At 63.2% G+C, this 17049-nt stretch overlaps 1 protein-coding gene across 1 annotated transcript; it reads right to left on the minus strand.

Annotated features, from left to right (window-relative positions):
- Positions 1-1008: 1008 nt before the first annotated feature.
- LOC111141693 (RNA binding motif protein 38) lies at positions 1009-16075 on the minus strand. The gene is made up of 4 exons (XM_022494455.1): positions 15643-16075; positions 14702-14825; positions 14156-14210; positions 1009-2632 (listed from the first exon to the last, which is right to left on the minus strand). Exons 1-4 carry the CDS (start codon positions 15877-15879, stop codon positions 2332-2334), a joined length of 717 nt encoding a protein of 238 aa, XP_022350163.1. The 5' UTR covers positions 15880-16075; the 3' UTR covers positions 1009-2331.
- Positions 16076-17049: the final 974 nt, after the last annotated feature.

The raw sequence follows: 17049 nt of genomic DNA on the forward strand, positions 1-17049 counted from the left end.
CTCCTCACTACCCTTTCTCCACAGCCACACTGGCCTCCTTGCTCCAAGGACCTACCCCAGGGCCTCTGCACTTGCTGCCATCTGCCTAGAACTGTCATTCTCCAACACCCTGCGATACCTCCTTCATAATGCCAATCACTATCCAAAATGACCCCATGTGTATGTTTGTTAGCTCTCCCCCACGAGATTATAAACCCCAATGGGTAGCATCACGTCTGCTTTGTGACTCTCCCTAGTGCTTTGCTTCTTTGCCAGGTACATTTCTTAAATTGAATGAATGAGTGAATTAATCTCCTCTCCAGCCTTAACACCTCCTCCCGTGAGTCCCCTGTGATTTCTCCAGCATGGAGCTGTGGCTCTAGCGAAGTTCTGTGAAATGCCAGGACTACCTCTGGCCTGGGCCCCCTCAGCCGTATGCCGAGACTTCCCTTCCTGCGACCTTGCACCCTGCCTACCAGCACCCGTTGGGCAGCTGGCAGACACCTGTGCTGTCCCCTTGGTAGCCATGACTCAGGGTCTTCTAGAAGCTCCGGCCCTTGTCTTGGGGAAGTGCCCCCCATGGGATACTGGGAGCCACCAATCACACTATGCCTGCCCCCGGCCCCAGCCACCGGTCCCAGGACAGAGCCCGGAGCATGTCACTGATGCTCAGACCGTCAGCCCTCCCCTGCACTTGAAGCAGACTGTGGGGAAGCAGCGCCCAGGGTGGTGGGGAAGCGTCTGCTCCTTCCCTACATCAGTGGAAAGGTGGGTGGCGATGAGGTGGGCTGTGGGTGCCCCATCACTCTGGATGCCCCTAGGCTGGTGCAGGGTAGGAGCTCAAGAAACAGCCAATTACAGCTGCCGGCTCCCCAGCCCTGACACGGGGTGTGATCTTGACCTGAGAGCGACTGGCCCACGATAACTGTGGCAGGGGACGGGAGTCGTGTTGAAGGCCCCACTTCGAGAGAGATATCACAGACCCACTTTTTCTTTAAAGAAAACAAGTTTTATTTTTATAATCAGAACGTTCTAATAAAAATATTATTATAATATTAGCTACCTTTATTTTCTGGGCCTTGGCTCTGAACCAGGTGTGCTGTGAAGTGCTTGCCCACGTCGGTCAGCCCCCCGAGGCCTCCCACTTCCCTGAGGTAGGTCGGAAGGAATGCCCCCAGTGCCCCCGACTCTGCGGCCCGCCCTCCCCAGATGCCTCTGCCCATCTCCTCTGCCAGGCTGCCTCTTGGCTCACTCCCTCCCCTCCCACTCTGAGCCAGGGGCCACCACACAGCCCAGGTATCCCACCCGGGAATTCCCTGATGGCCTGTTGGAAGGTCTCGCCTCCACCTGAACTGCGCCCCCAAGGAAGGTGGGATGTGTCTCGGCTCAATCCCGCCGCCCAGGCTGGTACACAGCAGGTGACAGCACGAGGGAGGGTGGATGGGCGAGGCTGTGGGGTTCTGCACTCAGAGGCTCTTGCCTCTCAAACCCCCCCTTGGCCAGCATCACCTTGGGCCCCACTCCCTCCCACCCTCTGAGGCCAAGGACAGGGACAAGCGCTGAGACAACTTGCTGTCGCCTAGTGAGATCGGCCTGGAGACGCCCACCCTCCGAGGGGCTCTGTGCCCTCCAGCTGGCAGACGCCTTATCACACGGAAGTACTGTCACTATGTCCTCAGGCGGGGCCGGTGACCCAGGCGAGTCTCTCAGAGTCAAAAATAGGTTCTGGATTCTTGGCGGTGGGAGTTCCGGTTGAAAAAATAGACTGACATTCTGAAATCATCTTAGTAGCAAAACATCGACGGTAAGAAAAAGAGTTGCAGCTTTGACAAAAACGGACGTCGCCAGCGGCCCTGCTGCGGCCGGGAGCCTGGGCAGGGGGCAGGCCGTGCTCTAGAAGATGTGAATTCCGGAGGCAGGTGTCCCCCTGCCCCTGCAGCTCAGGGCCCCACGGATGCACCTGCAGCGCACCCCGCCCCCACGGCCTTGGGCGGCGCTGGACTAAGGCATCTGGAGCGGGACACAGTGTCTGCGCAGCCTGCTGGGAAGCCGGTCCACAGGGGCGGCAGGTCCTGGCGGTGCTGGGGGGCGGGGAGGGGTGCAAGGCGCAGGAGGAAGGGAGGTGGCGAGGCGAGGTCCGGGGAGATGGGTCCCGGGTGCATCTCCGGACAGCGTTCGGTCAGCCCTGTCCCAGAGGTCCTCCCCGAAAACGCCGCGGGGCCTGGATCGAAGGAGACGCGGCCTCCAGTCCGGCTGGGCTCAGGCAGGCGTCCCACAGGGTCTCCGGAGGCCCCGTGCGGGGCTGCGCCCCGGAGCCACTGGCCGGCGTGGGGGTGCGGGTCCGCGGCCCCCTCACTGCATCCGGTCGGGCTGCAGCTGCGGCGGCTGGTACTGCACGAAGGCAGCAGCGGGGGCCGCGGCCGACAGTGCCTGAGGCAGGGCGGCCGGGTAGCCGTAGCCCACGAAGCTGGCGGCCGTGGCGGGCGAGGCGGCGTATGGGTACTGGTCGAAGGTGGCCGGTGGGTACTGGGCATAGGCCGGGCTGGCTGGCGTGTACTCGATGTAGGGCGAGGACAGCGACGGGACAGGGGCGGCCGGGATCACCACACTGGGCTGCACGATGGCTTGTGGATAGATGTAGTGGGGGGTCAGCCTGTGGGGCCAAACACAGAGGGTCAGGGCGAGGAGGCAGGGCTGGGGAGAGCTGGCTGCGGGGGGAGGCTGTGTTCCCCGACCCTGGTCTATTTCTTGTTTGTGAAACGGGTGCGGCCATAACCTACCTTCTCTGAACACACCAGATGGGCTCCTATCCCAGGACCTTTGCACTGGCTGTTTCCACTGCCAGCCTGTTCCACTGCCTGCAACGCACTTCCCCCGGCTATCCGCAGAGCTCCCCCTGCTCCGCGAGCCCTTCCCAGGCACCCCCAGCCCGGCCCTATGCTCCACACTCCTGCTATCCCCCATAGGGCCAGCTATGACTGGGGGGTGGTGGGCAGACTTAAAAACGATTGCCAGTTTTCAGACGAGGACAACAGAGCATCAAACCCGGTGTGGGCCTTCTAAGCACAAGTCACTGTGTGATCGCCCAGGTCACATCCCATCCCATCCCTCCACTTCCCCACTCATCTTCCCAACATCTACGATCCGCCAAGTGACAGGAGCATGAACTACGGGCTCGCCCCCACTCTGTCACTGGCAGCCCAGGGCTGGGCCCAGAGCAGCTCAGCGAACATGTGCTGAGCCGCTCTGTGAGTGATGCAGTAAGAACATCGATGAAGATGAAGAGGACGAGGAGAGGCCCTGGGAACGAGGCCACCAACCACCCCCAGTGCCCACGCCCTCACACGGTGACAGTCACACATGCCCTCAGGCTGCCCTTCATGGCATCGTCTTGTTTCACAACAGAGAACGGAGCTCAGGGCTTCGGTGACCTGCCCAGGGCCCCATAGCTGAGTGGACCACAGCAGCATCTACGGGATGGGTGACAAACCAGAGGAGCCCGAGTGTCCCCTGCAGGGGAGAGAGCAGCAGCCAATGTCCCTCCAGAGCACGCCACATGTGGTGGCTGCGAGAACAGGGGCTTCGGCTCAGCCCCCCAAGGACAGAGACCAACGTGGTCTGTCCACGCCACAACAAGCCACGTCGGACACACGCCGGCGTGGATGACCCCAAGCGCTTGCTGAGGGAAAGCTGTTAGACACACACGGTAGGGTCCCACCAACAGACAAGCTGCATGCGAACAAAACCCAGGGGGGCACGTGGTCAAACCAACAGGGGCTTCACAAGGGGGCTGGGACGGCCAGCGAGGGCTGATGACAAAGCTCTGTGTGAGACGGGTCGGCCGCAGCACACATCTGTGAATGCCTTTCACGCCTGAAGAGGGGAGCTGTTCGGGGACCTGTCCTTACCAGCACAGCGCGGCTCCCAGAGGGACAAACCCTGCAGGAGGGTGAGCCACTGGCGAGGGCAGAGAGCCGGCTGGGCCCAGTGCGGGCAGGGCTGGGACGAGGACCAGTGGGGGCGGGCAGGGCACGGGGGATCTGGGAAGGAGTGGGCATCGGGCCACACCTGCCCGGGCCTGAGGGGTCCCCAGCTCCAACCTCAGCACCCTTACTGCTGCCATTTGCCCTCCTAGACGGCAGTGCTGTGGTGGTCACCGCAGCAATATGCCCCTGCTGGTTACAGGCTGTCCCTCCCACCCCCACCCCTACGCCCCAGCTGCTGCAGTGTTCACAAGGAGACCCGGGCAGCTACCCCCAGGAACCCTACACTCTTGCTCGGGGCCAAAGTGCCCATTGCCCCTGCCCCAGGAGCCTCTGCTGACCACCTCCGTCCTCCCCCACATAAACGAGAGCCTTGAACAGAGCCAGGCTTAGGTTCAAATCCTGCTCGGCATCCCAAGCAGCACAACGGCTTTCTCCCGTGTCTGCTCAGGATGGGGATACGGCGGTGAGCAGACCGCACAGCCCCCGGACCCCTAGAGCTTGGATTCCAGGACGGGGAAAGACACACAAACAATCCAACCCATGAACCGGAGCAGGACTGCAGGAAGTGGTCAGGGAAGGCTTCCTGGAGGAGGGAGCAACTGCACTGAGCCCAGAGGACAAGACAGAGCTGGCCGCGGGGAAGAGCTTTCCAGACAAAGGGAACAGAAAGGAAAAAGAAGTATGTGCACTGGAGGACCAGGACAAGGGCGGCAGGCTGTCCACTTGAGACCAGATCCCCAAACCCCTCGGCCTTCCACGCCTCTGTCCTGCCCCAGCTGCACGTGCCCTGCGGTGTCTCCAATGTTCAAGGCCATCCCTACCTGGGCCTGTACCCGCCACTGCCTCCCCTGGAGCCCTCATCCCAGGGGTGTCTTCCTGACCCCGCCCGAGGCCAGCCCCAACTCCCTCGCCTCCCCCGCGTCTCAGCTGAGCCATGGGGAGGGTTCTGCCCCAACGCCCAGCTCCGGAGAGTACCGGGCACACTGTGCTGCTCCAACGACCTGTGGGACCAGTGTCCCCGCTGAGAAACACAAGGGGCTCTGCGGTTGGGACGCCTCTCAGGAAAGGAGCCAACTGCAGACACGAGGAAGCGTGTCTTGGTGCAGCGCCCACTGGGACGTTCCTGGCCCCATCAGTGCCCCCATCCGGCTTCAGGAGCCTCAGGAACATTCCTGAACTGGCAGCTACAGAAACATGAAGCCCAGAACTTCTCCAAACATGGGCAGGGATGCCCCTGCCTGAGACACCCAAATGTCTGATAAGAACGTGGATCCCCTGCAGACCGAGAAGTCAGAGGGTCTGGGAATCTGCACTGGACAGGACCCCCCCGGGGATTCAGATACACACCCACACGCCAGACACACTGCCTAGACCCGGGTCGTGCTGTCCACAGCAGGATGCAGGGCTTTAAAAATGACAGGTTTGTGGCCATATCCCACCCCCTACTCCCGGGTCCAGCCAGCGGAGGCAGTGGCCACACTTAACCAGCTTCTACACTCTCCCGTCAGGACCCGACCTCTGTCCTGGCCACCCCGGGGACACACCGACGTGGTGTGAGCCAGTATGTTTTAAGTCGGGGAGGAAGAGAGCCCCCCATTTGCGGACAAGTCAGGAGATGGCCCATCTGCAGCATTCACCTCCTTCCGTGGGGTGCCGCACCCCCCAGCCCTCTGCGACAAGCCTGAGATAACTTACAAAGCAGGAGCGTCACCCCATTCCCAGAGATGGACAGTGAGGCTCAGAGAGGCCTGGATGGCACCGTCACACGGCCAGGGAGCGGCAAAGCAGGGTCGGCCTCCTTGTCCATACACTGTCTGAGACCTGTGCCCGCAAGGATGGGCGCTGGCTGGAGCCTGTGACCCTGGGCTCACCTCGGGGGCCAGCCCAGGTCTCCAGGAAGCCACCCAGATGGCAGATGGCAGAGCAGCCCCAGTCCACGACTCGGCAGCCCCTGGTGACTCTGTCCCTACTGAGGAGCTCAGTGTATCCAGAGACTGGACCCTGGACAGGGGTGGGCACCCCAGACTCAGATCCAAAGGAAAAGAAGGAATGGCGGCAGGTCCTGCTGCACAGTGAGGCCAGGAAAGATGACGGTGCTGGTTGAGTCGAGCAGAAGGGGCCGCAGAATAACCCCCCACCCCCCCTCCCAGGCAGGGAACGGGCCCCACGCAGTCTCCCTCCTGCACGTTGGCCCCACAGCTCTGCCTCTGGGGACTTAACATTGAGGTTGGCCTCAGGGGCTGCTGTGAGACCCGGGACACTCCACCAGAACACCGGATCTCAGCCCAGGCGACTCTGTCCCTCGAGGGACACCAGGCCATACCCAGAACATTTCCATGGTCCCTCAGGTGGGTGGAGCCCAAGGAGGCCGCCGGCTCCCCACCAGGCACAGGACAGCCCAGCACAGAGAATCCTCTGGCATCACAGCTCCTCCCATGTGGAAAGAGCCTGCCAGACAACTACAAAGCCAAGGGCAGATACAAGGCTCTTCGGTGCTTTCATGACCTGATGCCCTCGCCCGGGGCTGGGAAGGAAGCCAGGTGGGCATGGGGCAGAGCTGGAGGGGTGCACCCACACGCGGGCGAGCGACATATACGCACGCAGGGGACCCCCGGGCTCTCAGGTGAGAGAGAACACCCAGCCAAACCACCTGTCTGAGGACAGCTCCATACCCTCCCCAGGCCAGCACGTGGCAGCAGGGGGAGGCCGTGGCCCCAGGGCACTGGGGACAGGGTGGATGTGCCCAGCAGGTTCCTCGCTGCCCCCAATATTCCCCAGAGAGGTCAGGACACCGCCGGCCTCCACATTCCTGATCTGCAGGCGTCTGAAAAGGGCACGGGCCTCACAACACACCCAGCCGCCTCATTCCCACCCCCGGTCCCCGAATTCTCCCTATTCTCCACGCTAGCGCCCCCCCCCCAACCACATCTCTCCAGGTTGAGCCTCCATCCACAACACAACGTGGCAGCAGTATCACAGTCCCCACCCCAATCTGGTGGCCAGAGGGTCATCTTAAAAACATCCAAGAGACCAGGTCACCCCCAGGACCAGAGCTCTCCTGTGACCTCCACACTGCCCAGAACCAAACTGCTCCCCAACGGCTCTCCACACAACCAAGCCTCAACTTCCCCCAATTTATCTCCACTCACTGTCCCCACTCCCACCAGACTCAAGAAGCGCCTCTACCACAGGACCTTCGCACCTGCTACTGCCTCTGTTTGCAGACATCTTCCCACAGCTCAAACCTCACCTCCTCAGAGGCCTTCCCTGACCAACCCCCAAGGCCAATGCCAGCACATCCCACCCACCACCAGTTTTATTTCCTTCTCATGACCTGAAACCTCCTGGTCACTTACTTTCTGTTCTCCTGTTTCCTCCACAAAAACAAAACCGAAGCCCTATGAGGGAAGGCGCTTGGGCTGACTGCTGGGTCCCAAGCACACAGCACATCATCTGTCAAGGGCTGAGGGCCCCAGGCAGGCCCCAGGACGGCTGGCACCCAGGTGGCAAAGGAGCCTCCCCCAAGGTTGCCAACGGTTTCCTGGGCCAGCAGTCGAAGCCCCTCCGAAGGCTCTAGAAGCAGCCCAGCCTGCAGCAGCTCTGCTCAGCAAGTCACAGGTGGGGGGCCCCGGGGAGGCTGAACCTGCTGGCTCAATTCAAGGCTGGCTTTGGTGTTTGCCAGGTGCCTGGCAGCCCCAGCACTGCCTCTGTGGGGATGGGACCGCCGTGAGGCTTCAGTGCTCTGCGCACCCTGGAGAGCCTGGCACCACCAGAGACCCGCCCCCTCCCCAGGCTTGAGGGAGAGCCAAGGAAGAGCCCCCAAGCCAGCCAAGGCACACGGAAGATCCTCTGTGTTCCAGCCACCCCAGCCCAGCCCCAGGAGAGCAGCCTCGGAGCCCTGGAGGGGGAACCGAGCCAGGCAGCAGCACGGTCAGACCCGGGGTCAGAACCCAAAGGTCAGGTGACCCCAGCACCCATCAGGGTTCCTCCTGCCAGGTACCATGACGACCTGTGGGACTGGATTCTCGCGGCCTCAGTGCAGGCCGCCGGGGAGCCGGGATGTTAGCCGGGACCCAAGGTGCCCGGGTTAACCACGCAGCACCCCCGCTGACTTGGCCCAGTGGAAGCCCAGGGGTCCAGACGCAAGAACCCTGACTTTGGATCTGTTTCCCCTTCTGTCAGCCAAGAGTGCCACTGAGCCCCAGAGCACCCAGTGGGTCCCTGGAGGTCCCTTAAGAAGGCAGAGGTCTCAGGGCTCTGAGCCGCAGGGCCTGCGAGCTCCCAGGCAGACAGGGTGCTGAATGGCCAAGGGCAACCAGCACCCAGGGCCCAGACAACCGACCACACTCTTCGCACACTCAGAGCAAAACTCAGCCAGAAGGAATCGCTGCAACCCTAGAGACTTCCATTTCTGAATGCAAAGCCACCCCCCAAAATAAAACAGGCAAATGAGCCCATTTCACTTTTTTCTGCTCCCTAGAGGTTTTGGCCCGCCGTGTTGGACACCGAGGCAGCTGCTGGGGGTGCGGTGCGAGGCTCTGGACGCAGGGAGGGGCCTCGAGCCGGGCACCAGCACTGGCAGGAAACAGACCCTGCACCCGGGAATCCCCGCAGGGGGACGTGAAGGCTCCCGGGGCTACCCGCCAGCAGGCAAGGGTGGGGGTAGCGGGCACAAGGCAGGTAAGATGTACGGTCGTGGGATGGCACCAGGCCTCGGCACGGCATCTCCACCCCAACATGTCCGAACCTGAATTCCCACTGTTCCCCCAAACCTTCCCCTACACCTGCCTCCCCTTCCCCAAGGTCAATCCGACCTCCGCTTCTTCAGCGCAAAGCTCTGGAATCATCCCGGGCTCCTTTCACACATTCTTTAAAATGTACCCAGAATCCCTCAGCTGCTCACCCTGGCATCAGAGCCAGCAGCTACTATGGCCCTGCACGGGGACTGCCATGGGGACTGCCGTGGGGACGGCCAGAGCCTCCCTGCTGGCCTCGGCAGTGAGGGCCCACCCAGCAGCCAAAGGGATGCTCTCAAGACACGAGGCCCTCATCCACTGGGGCCCACCTCCATCCCACATCAGTCAGAATAAAATCTAAACACACCCCCGGGCCCCCCACTCCCCACTTCCTCCTGATGCTCCTGCTGGCACCCCAGCCCAGCTGCTCTCCCCCCATGGTGCCTCCTGCCACCTGGGCTCCCTGCGCACGCCCCTCTGCACCCCTCATGGGGCACGGCTCCCCCTTGTCCCCAGCCCTGGCCTGCAGCAAAGGAAGCAAGCACTTGCGGACCGACCCGGCTAAGTGAAAGCCCTCCGGCCTCCTCCTACCCCTGACACAGGAGGCAGTGGGAGCCTGATGGCAGACGTCCCCCCATGACCCTGCAGAGCCCTCATCCCGCCCACATGGAGACAGGGAAGCTGAGGAAGTCATGGCCCAAGGCGAGGCACACACAAGTCATGAAAGGGCATCCAGCCTCCTCGGCTGGGGCTCGGGTCTCCGCAGCAGGGAGCCTGGGAACACTCCCCTGTCCCCCCCACCCGCCCCAGGGCACACCCACGCAATGCCCGGCAGAAGGCCCTCCCTGCCAGGGCAGTGGGCCGGAGCGAGGAGCTCCTCCTCCCAAGGAACCCCAGGCCTGCTGGTTTCTGTTACAGCCGCGGGGGACAAACAACAGGTGTGCACGGGCGGCCCACAGGGGAGGGCCACACGCCAGCCCACGCCTCGCTCCAGTGGGTGCCAAACAGGAAGCTTACCGTGTGGGGAGCAGGGCCACCCCAGACACCCTGAAAGTAAAAACAATCCGGGTGACGCCACAGCGGGCACCAGCTTCCTCCCAGCCCCCGCGGCCTCCGGCTCTGACCTCACTTCCTGCCGTGCCCCCCAAGATGGTGGCCCTCCCCCCCACCCCTGCAAGGCTCTGCCACTCCCCCCCCCACACGCCTTTACTTACTTTGGATTGCGAAACAACGGCAGAACCCCAAGAAGCTGCAACAACGGACAGGGAGGTCCCGTGGGCCCTCCTCCAGGGTCCCCCAGGGGTGACGTCTACCGCCACCCAGCGTGTTACCAACACCGGGAGCCTGATGCCGGCTGGCGGCTCTTAGCTAAGCCGGAGGCCCTGGTCAGATGTCAGCCCTTTTTGGCATGTCTGTCCAGGACACTCTGTCACCAGCCCAGATGGCCCACCCACCGTGACAAGCACCAGGCAGAACCACTCCCCACGAGGACCTCCTCCCAACCCAGGGTCGCTCCCCCCAACACCACGGCCGGACCCTCACGGGAACAGTCGAGTCCTTAATGGTCTGGTGTCCCCGCAGGAAGGCGAGCACCCTGAGGCGGGGAACCGACTGTGTCTGTCTTCTGTCAAGTACCCTGGGCCCAGGGCCTGGCGTCCAGCACACTGAAGGCTTGACGAAGGAAGGACGGACTCTGAGCCCTGTGTGCGCCACGCTTCTGAGGACACGGCCATCTTCCTGTCCATCCCCAGGACCCCTCCCACCCTGGTGACCCGGGGACTGGGCACAGACCCCTCAGTGCGCACACGCCTGTGGCCTAGTGATGGCGAGGGCAGTGGGGGCCTCACAGGGGGACTGGACGCTCTCAAAGTCCAGGGCACACACCGTCTGAAGAGGATTCCGTGACGGTCTCAGTCCTAGGGTGTCTGGTTCTGGTTTGTCCAAGAGCTGCCCAGACGGAGGTGTAGGGGCCTCGTGGAAGGAAGGAGGGTGCCAGAGCCTCCCAGCCACACACAGCGTGAGCTCAGGCAAGTTTATCCCTGCGCAGCTCACCCAGCGCCTCCACAGGCAGCTAGGTCAGCAGGCCTTGTCAGGGCGCTGCCACGAGATGGGTCCCTGAAAAATCCCAAATCTTTCTGCGTGGAACCTGCAATCTGGGCCCCACCATGCGGACGGGGAGATGAGCTCAAGCACACTCTGGGATCCCTGCTCCAGCACACAGCAACCCAGCTATCTGGGACCCGGGGCCTGGCCGCCCCCCACAATCCCCAGGCACGGAGCGGGGCTTGTGGTGAAGGGGCGAAGACCACAGCAAGGCCCCCTTGACAACAGGGGCGGGGGCTGTGCCCGGAGAAGCAGCCGGCTCTTCAAACATAGCCCGAGGAGAGGCTCCCAGTGCAGCCAGGCCCGGGACAAATCTCAGATCCTGGCAGGCCTCGGGCCCAGGCCCGGACACACACCCCTTGACACCAGGAGGTCCCTTCAAGGGCAGACCCCAAACTGCCCCCGACACGTGCCCTCTTCAAACCACTCCTGCCTGTGGGCTGCGGACCGTCCCATCTGGGCAGCGACCGGGCAGCGAGGAGACGCTCAGCTGGATGGCCTGTGGCCTTAGTCACGTCCTCCTGTGATCAAGTCACTTGTCACCTGCCAAGGAAAGACCCTCCCAACCTCAGGCCTTGACCCCTCAGTTACAGGACATAGGAGTGCCAGGAAGGTCCTGAAAAACCCCAATCTGCTTTAAAAAACGGAGGGCGGGGCGGGGGGGAAGCTTAACACGTAAGAAGTGCCCGGGGCAATCTTCGGAGCTGACGTTTACAACCCAGCAGGCAAAAGGCTCGCGTCGCAAGACCCGAAAGCGGGGCTGTGGGATCTTTGTAACCGTCTAAGCCGCAGGATCGGAGCCAGGAAGCCTGCGGGAAGTTCGGCCAGGCAGGAGAGGGGTTAACTGCTTTCAAAAGCCCGAGCTGCCCGGCTCCGGCTCCCACCGTGCCCTCGGCCAGCGGCAGGCCAGGCCTCCCTGCCAGCCCGCAGCGCCCACTGCTGAGTCAGGCCAGCCGCGCTCCCGCCCGATTGTTCTCGTTCGCAAAGACAAAAGACAAAAGGGACGCTGACGGCCCAACTCTCCCAACTGAGGGGCACTGTGGGGGGGTAGAGGGGACGGCTGACCCCGGGCAGCCCCGCCCCACCTCTCTGGGGACAGCACCCCAGGGGCCCCTCCCACCACCCCGGAGCCCAGCAGGGCCTGGTGGGAGGGCGGCGTGAACCTGAGAGGCTTCGGTCCACCGGCCGCTGGAAACGAAGAGCTGGACGGTCCCCCTGACCCCTTGTCCCTGTTTGGGTCTCCGCCCCCTGGCAACCGGCAAATAGAGCTGGCGGCCTCCTCATTGTCGCGGGAGTCAGACGCCAGCCAGAGATTCAGTTACCAAACACCGTCACCTGAAGTCAGGAACGCACAGCGGTAAAATCCATGCTGACCCCCCGCTACCCTGGTGTGGATGGCATTCAAGGGCCCCTGAGGGGAAAGGCTGGGGCACCCTTCCCAGCCGCCTGCCCCAGAGAGTGGCGGGGCAGACTGTGGGTTTGGAGCCAGCCAGCCTGGTTTCAGATCCTGTCACTCAGGTCACCTTGGCAGACCATGAACCTCTGCCTCAGTTTCCTCATCGAGGAAGCGAGGATAACATCGGTTCCGACCTCAGAGGGCTGTCGCGAGGACAGGAGGGAGTGGGGGCCAGGGGCACGGAGCACCCAGCCCCAGGCGCTGGCACTGCGGGGAGGGCTTATCATTTCCATCCAGGAAACAACAGATGAGGCACCATCACCGGCCGAATGGGCCCGGCTGGACCGTGCCGGAGCCAGGACTGGAACTCTGCAGGCTCCAGAGGCTGAGTCCTGATGGTTAGTGGAGCCTTAGAGCAGCTGTAATGGATCAGAAAAGAGCTTGAACTTGGGAGGGGAAGGCACTGCTTCATCTGAAGCAGGACGGAGCCGCAGGTGCTCCCGGCCTGTGCCCTGAGCTTTGTGCACCCGGCCGCCCCCTCCGGCCCCGGTCCCAGCTGCGTGGGATGGACCTGGGGAACAGAGCCAAGGCTATGGAAATTGAAGAACGCCCTCCCCGTGTGACCTGAATCCCAAAGAGGAAGGACTAGGGTGATGGCAGGTGTCCCCAGATACCTTCCAAGATGGCTCCAGATGCTGATGAAGCAGATCCCAGGGCGAGAAGGAAACCCAGAACCACCTGCTCCCGGCCGCCCCCGGGCTTCCTCCCAGGGAACAGACCAAGAGCTGAGCTCCCACACACGCCAATCCACGCCAGGCCACCATGCAGACACAGATGCTGCCCGTCTGCGCAAGCACCCCAAGTCGCCCCCGAAGGGAGGTGACAGAGCAAGTCCTGAGCCATCTGTCTGACCCGCGCAGTCCACCCGAGCCCAGCTCCCACCCTTGCCCGGGAGCCAGGCCGCCCCTGAGCCTGGCCTTCCTAGGGCAGACGCAGACACACGCTCACACAACGTGAAGCACAAAACCCAAGGCCGGGATCTGGTCTCTGAGAGCTTAGGAAGTGCTGAAAGGGGCCACCTGTCTGGTAACGGCCCTCGCCACCCCCATCAACCTGCTCCCGGCCCTGGGGCACACGGCTGACATCAATCACGGGGCTGGGAAGGCACATCGCAGGGCAGGCTCCTTTGTGGCCCTGAAGCGTGCGTGTGTGCCCTTCCGCAACCAGCTGCCAGAACTCATTAGAAGTTAAAAAAAAAAAAAAAAAGTGAGGAGAGAGTGGGATGGGCCACACCAAAGCACGGCGGACAAAAAGGTCCACAGGCCGGGCCCCCTTGGGCTGGACATCTGGCCTGGGGCCTGTCTCACCTTCTGCAGCTCTCCTAGGCACCAGACCCTGGGAGGCAGAGACCTGCTGCCACCATCTGTCAGGCACCAGAGCGGTCAGCAGGCCCCCTGAGGAGAGCCCAGCCGCCAGTCCCACAGAACGTGGGCCATGTTTCCAGAGTTGCTCCTGTGCCCCCGCTGGGCCCAGCCGGAAGCTCTCCACCCACAGGACTCAGAGATGCCGCTACCGTCCCTGTTTCCCAGGGAGGAAACTGAGGCACAGATGGCCATGTAAGCCACTAGAGACCATACACCTAGCAAGGGGGGAGCCAGGACTGGAGACTAGGCTGGCAGGCTCCTGTGCCCACGCACTGTGGCCTCTGTTGGGGAGTGGAGAAGCACTCTCTGCCTTCTCTTAGTTCTCCCAGCCTACCACACCCTGCCCGCCCTCAGAACGCAATCCCGTTTCTGGGAATCAGAGAAAATGTGGAGGCGAACAGCACAGTCAACGCTGTGGGGCCAGCAGCCCTGGGGAGGAAGACTCCCTTGGACCGAGGAGCGCCCGTGGCCTGCTCCGGGTGGTCTGCCACCCCACCCCCAACCCTGCCCCCAGCAGCCACATCCACTCACCCGTAAGTCCGCTGGATCAAGGTGGGGTGAAGCTGCTGTACACCAATGGCAAAGCCTAAAATGAGACAGCAGTCAGGGGCTCGGCCTCAGCCCAGGGAGCAGGAGGAGCACACAGCTGTACCCCCACCAGCCCCAACAAAAGGGACCCATAATGGGCTTCCTCTACACTCCCAGGCCACCATCCCACCAAGCCCAAAGCGCCCTGCCCAAACCAGACAGGGTGGCAGCAGCCTCTGGCGGTCCGTCCTCCCACTCTCCAGCCCCGGGAACCAACTTCCTCCCTTCCTCCAAGACAGCTGAGGACTGGGTGATGTGCCCTCCTCACCCTGCCCCACGCGTAGGGTGCCTCCCATGCCCCTAGACCAAGGTGTCCAGCTCCCAAGCTGGGGGAGGACGGCCTCGTGATGGTTCTGCAAGCACATGATAGCAGACAGCCGCTCCTGGGGCAGGGCCGGGGAGGGGGGGGGGCCGTTTCCACCCCACAGACACCAACACTGAATATAGCAATCAAGACGAGCTGGGGAAGGAAAACACGGGCTCTCTTACCCGTCTGGAGGCTCCTCGGCTTGGCACCCAGATAGGCCAGGTTCACGTTGGCCTTGCGGCCATCAATGTTGGGATTAGGGTCTTTGCAAGCTCTCTCAGCTGCTGCCCGGTCGGCCATGGTCACCTGGAGGAGCACAGACGGTTCAGGGGCTTCCCTTACTGGGTGGGAGGAGCAGAGGGTTCTGCTCCCGCAAGGGGCCCTCACTTCCCCCTCTGGGGGGGGGGGGGGGGGGGAGGGGGCGGGGGCAGTGACCCAGAACCTCTGGCCCCATCCCCACTGGCCTCCCACCCTGGGGCCCTCCCACAGAGGGGCCCCTGGATTCCAACTCCTCCCTCCAAGTTCATGTGCTGGGAAACCCAGCCTTCAAGGACAGAAAGGATGCCCAGGGGAAACAAGGCACCCTCCCCCGCCCCAGGGAAGGCAGCGGCCCCAGCCCTTTCTGCCCGCCTGCCCGCGGGGGGTGCGAGTGTCCTCAGGGGAGAGGTTGGGGGATGCTACTTAGAAGGGAAGGAGGAGACAATTCTTCAGGCCGTTTTTTACTTAAACTGACGTTTCTTTGGGGCGGTTAAGGGAGCTTTTGTAAAATACTGGAGAGGGGGTACTAAAGGCCTCCAAAGCGCCCTGAGGCGAAGCCGAGGCTTCTGCTTGCTTGTTGCTCCAGGAGGTCCTGGCAGCAGCCAACTGTCCCCAAAACCTCTCCGCAAACTCCGAAGTACTAACTGAACACAACTGCTCTGCCTTTTAAACCGGGAGTGGGGTGGGGGAGGGAGCCGGGGCCAGGTAGCGGCGGTGCGACCGGCTGGAGCGTGAACCTCCGCCCCCGAGCCCAGGAGGGGGCGGCAGGTGCCGGGGCGGCTGGGCGTGCGCCCGCCGGTCGACTCAGCGCCCCCGGCGCAATAAGTGCGGGACCGGGTGCGCGCCCGGCCGCGGGGCCACTTACGAAGCCGTAGCCGCGGGACTTGCCCGTCTGACGGTCGGTGATGACCACGGCCTCCTCGATGTCCCCGAAGCCCTCGAAGTACTTCCTGAGCGAGGCGTCGGTGGTGTGGTAGGGCAGGCCGCCCACGAAGATCTTGGTGAACGTGGTGTCCTTCTGCGAGCCGTGCATGGCGCCGGGGGCGGCCGGGGGCCGCGGGAAGCCCGCGCTCGGAACGCACGGCGCGGGCTGCAGCAGCATGGGGGGGGGGCGCCCCGCCGCCTACAGACCCGGGCCGCGCGGCGCTGGGCTCATGGGCGGCGGCGGGGAGCGAGCAGGGCAGCACCGGCGCCGATCCAGCCGCCGGGCCCGTCCACTCGCGGGCCGCTAGCGCCGTGCGCGCCTCGCTGCGCTGCGCTCTGGCCGGCGCTGCGGGCACTCTGCGCCGCGGCGCCCGCCCCCGGGCTTTGTAAGCGGCCCCGCCCCCCGCCGGCCGCGGCCCCGCCCCCCCAGCCGCGGCCCCGCCCCGCCCCGGGCGCGCAGGGGCCGCCGGGAAGCGTAGTCGCGGCCCCGCCCCGCCTCGCCCCGTGGGCCCGGGAAACCCTGGGGCGGGGCGGAGCGGGGCGGGGGCGGGGGCGCGGCCGGCCGACTCCACTGTTCCTCCGCGAGAGGGGCGGTCAGCATACCCGCCGGATTCCCGCCACTGCCCTCGTGCAGTGAACTAGAGGGGAGCGATGATGAGTAACATGTTTATTGAGCCAACATTTATCTCAGGGCGAGGTAAGATACAGCAACATGTATTAGAAGGTGAAATGATTTGTGTTTTATATGCAAATATGATTCATTCGACGAATCCTTTTCAGGGCCCCTCATGCAACAGGCACCCCAGGATGGGGCCGCATGGGTGCATGGAACATACACTCTAGCTCCACGGAGTTCTATGAATAAGGCAGGTCAACGTCAAAAATACAGTGTACCACCGGGAGGGACAGAAACCTGGCGTCTGCCATCCAGGAGGGTCCAGAGTGATCGCAGAGACCTCCGGAGGGTGTCTAGGTAGGGGGAATTGTTCTGGCCTCGTCAAAAGTCCATCCGCAGCTGATATCACGGATTCCTCCTTCTATATGCGCGACCCTGGGGGAAACGCAAGCTCAGGGTGGTCCGGACCCTCTGTCCCTATCCCAGCCACAGAAACAGGCCATGCCAGGGCCTCTGTGAGCTCCACACCAGGCAGGACTGGCTACAGAACTCATTCAAACTCATTAGCAATTTCACATCAAACAGCAGAGCATTAAACCCTGCGTGGGGCCTTTCTGAGTTCGGGGCGTTGAAGCTGGCTCGGGCATCAGCGCTCCCCGCTGGCGGGTCACAACTTCGGGCAGAGCAGGGCGCTGCTCCGGGCCTCCAACCCCCCGCACGGCCAGGGGCAGC

Source organism: Enhydra lutris, unplaced genomic scaffold (genome assembly GCF_002288905.1).
Source record: "Enhydra lutris kenyoni isolate GAN:26980312 unplaced genomic scaffold, ASM228890v2 scaffoldscaffold6, whole genome shotgun sequence".
Lineage (NCBI taxonomy): Eukaryota > Metazoa > Chordata > Mammalia > Carnivora > Mustelidae > Enhydra > Enhydra lutris.

What these genes read in the sequence shown, in the direction of transcription:
- LOC111141693 (XM_022494455.1), bottom strand. Translation starts at nt 15,879, where the DNA reads ATGCTGCTGCAGCCCGCGCCGTGCGTTCCGAGCGCGGGCTTCCCGCGG. An exon ending in AGTCCCGCGGCTACGGCTTC is followed by an intron (nt 14,826 to 15,642) that starts GTAAGTGGCCCC and finishes GTGCTCCTCCAG; the next exon opens with GTGACCATGGCCGACCGGGC. An exon ending in TTGATCCAGCGGACTTACGG is followed by an intron (nt 2,633 to 14,155) that starts GTGAGTGGATGT and finishes TTGGCCCCACAG; the next exon opens with GCTGACCCCCCACTACATCT.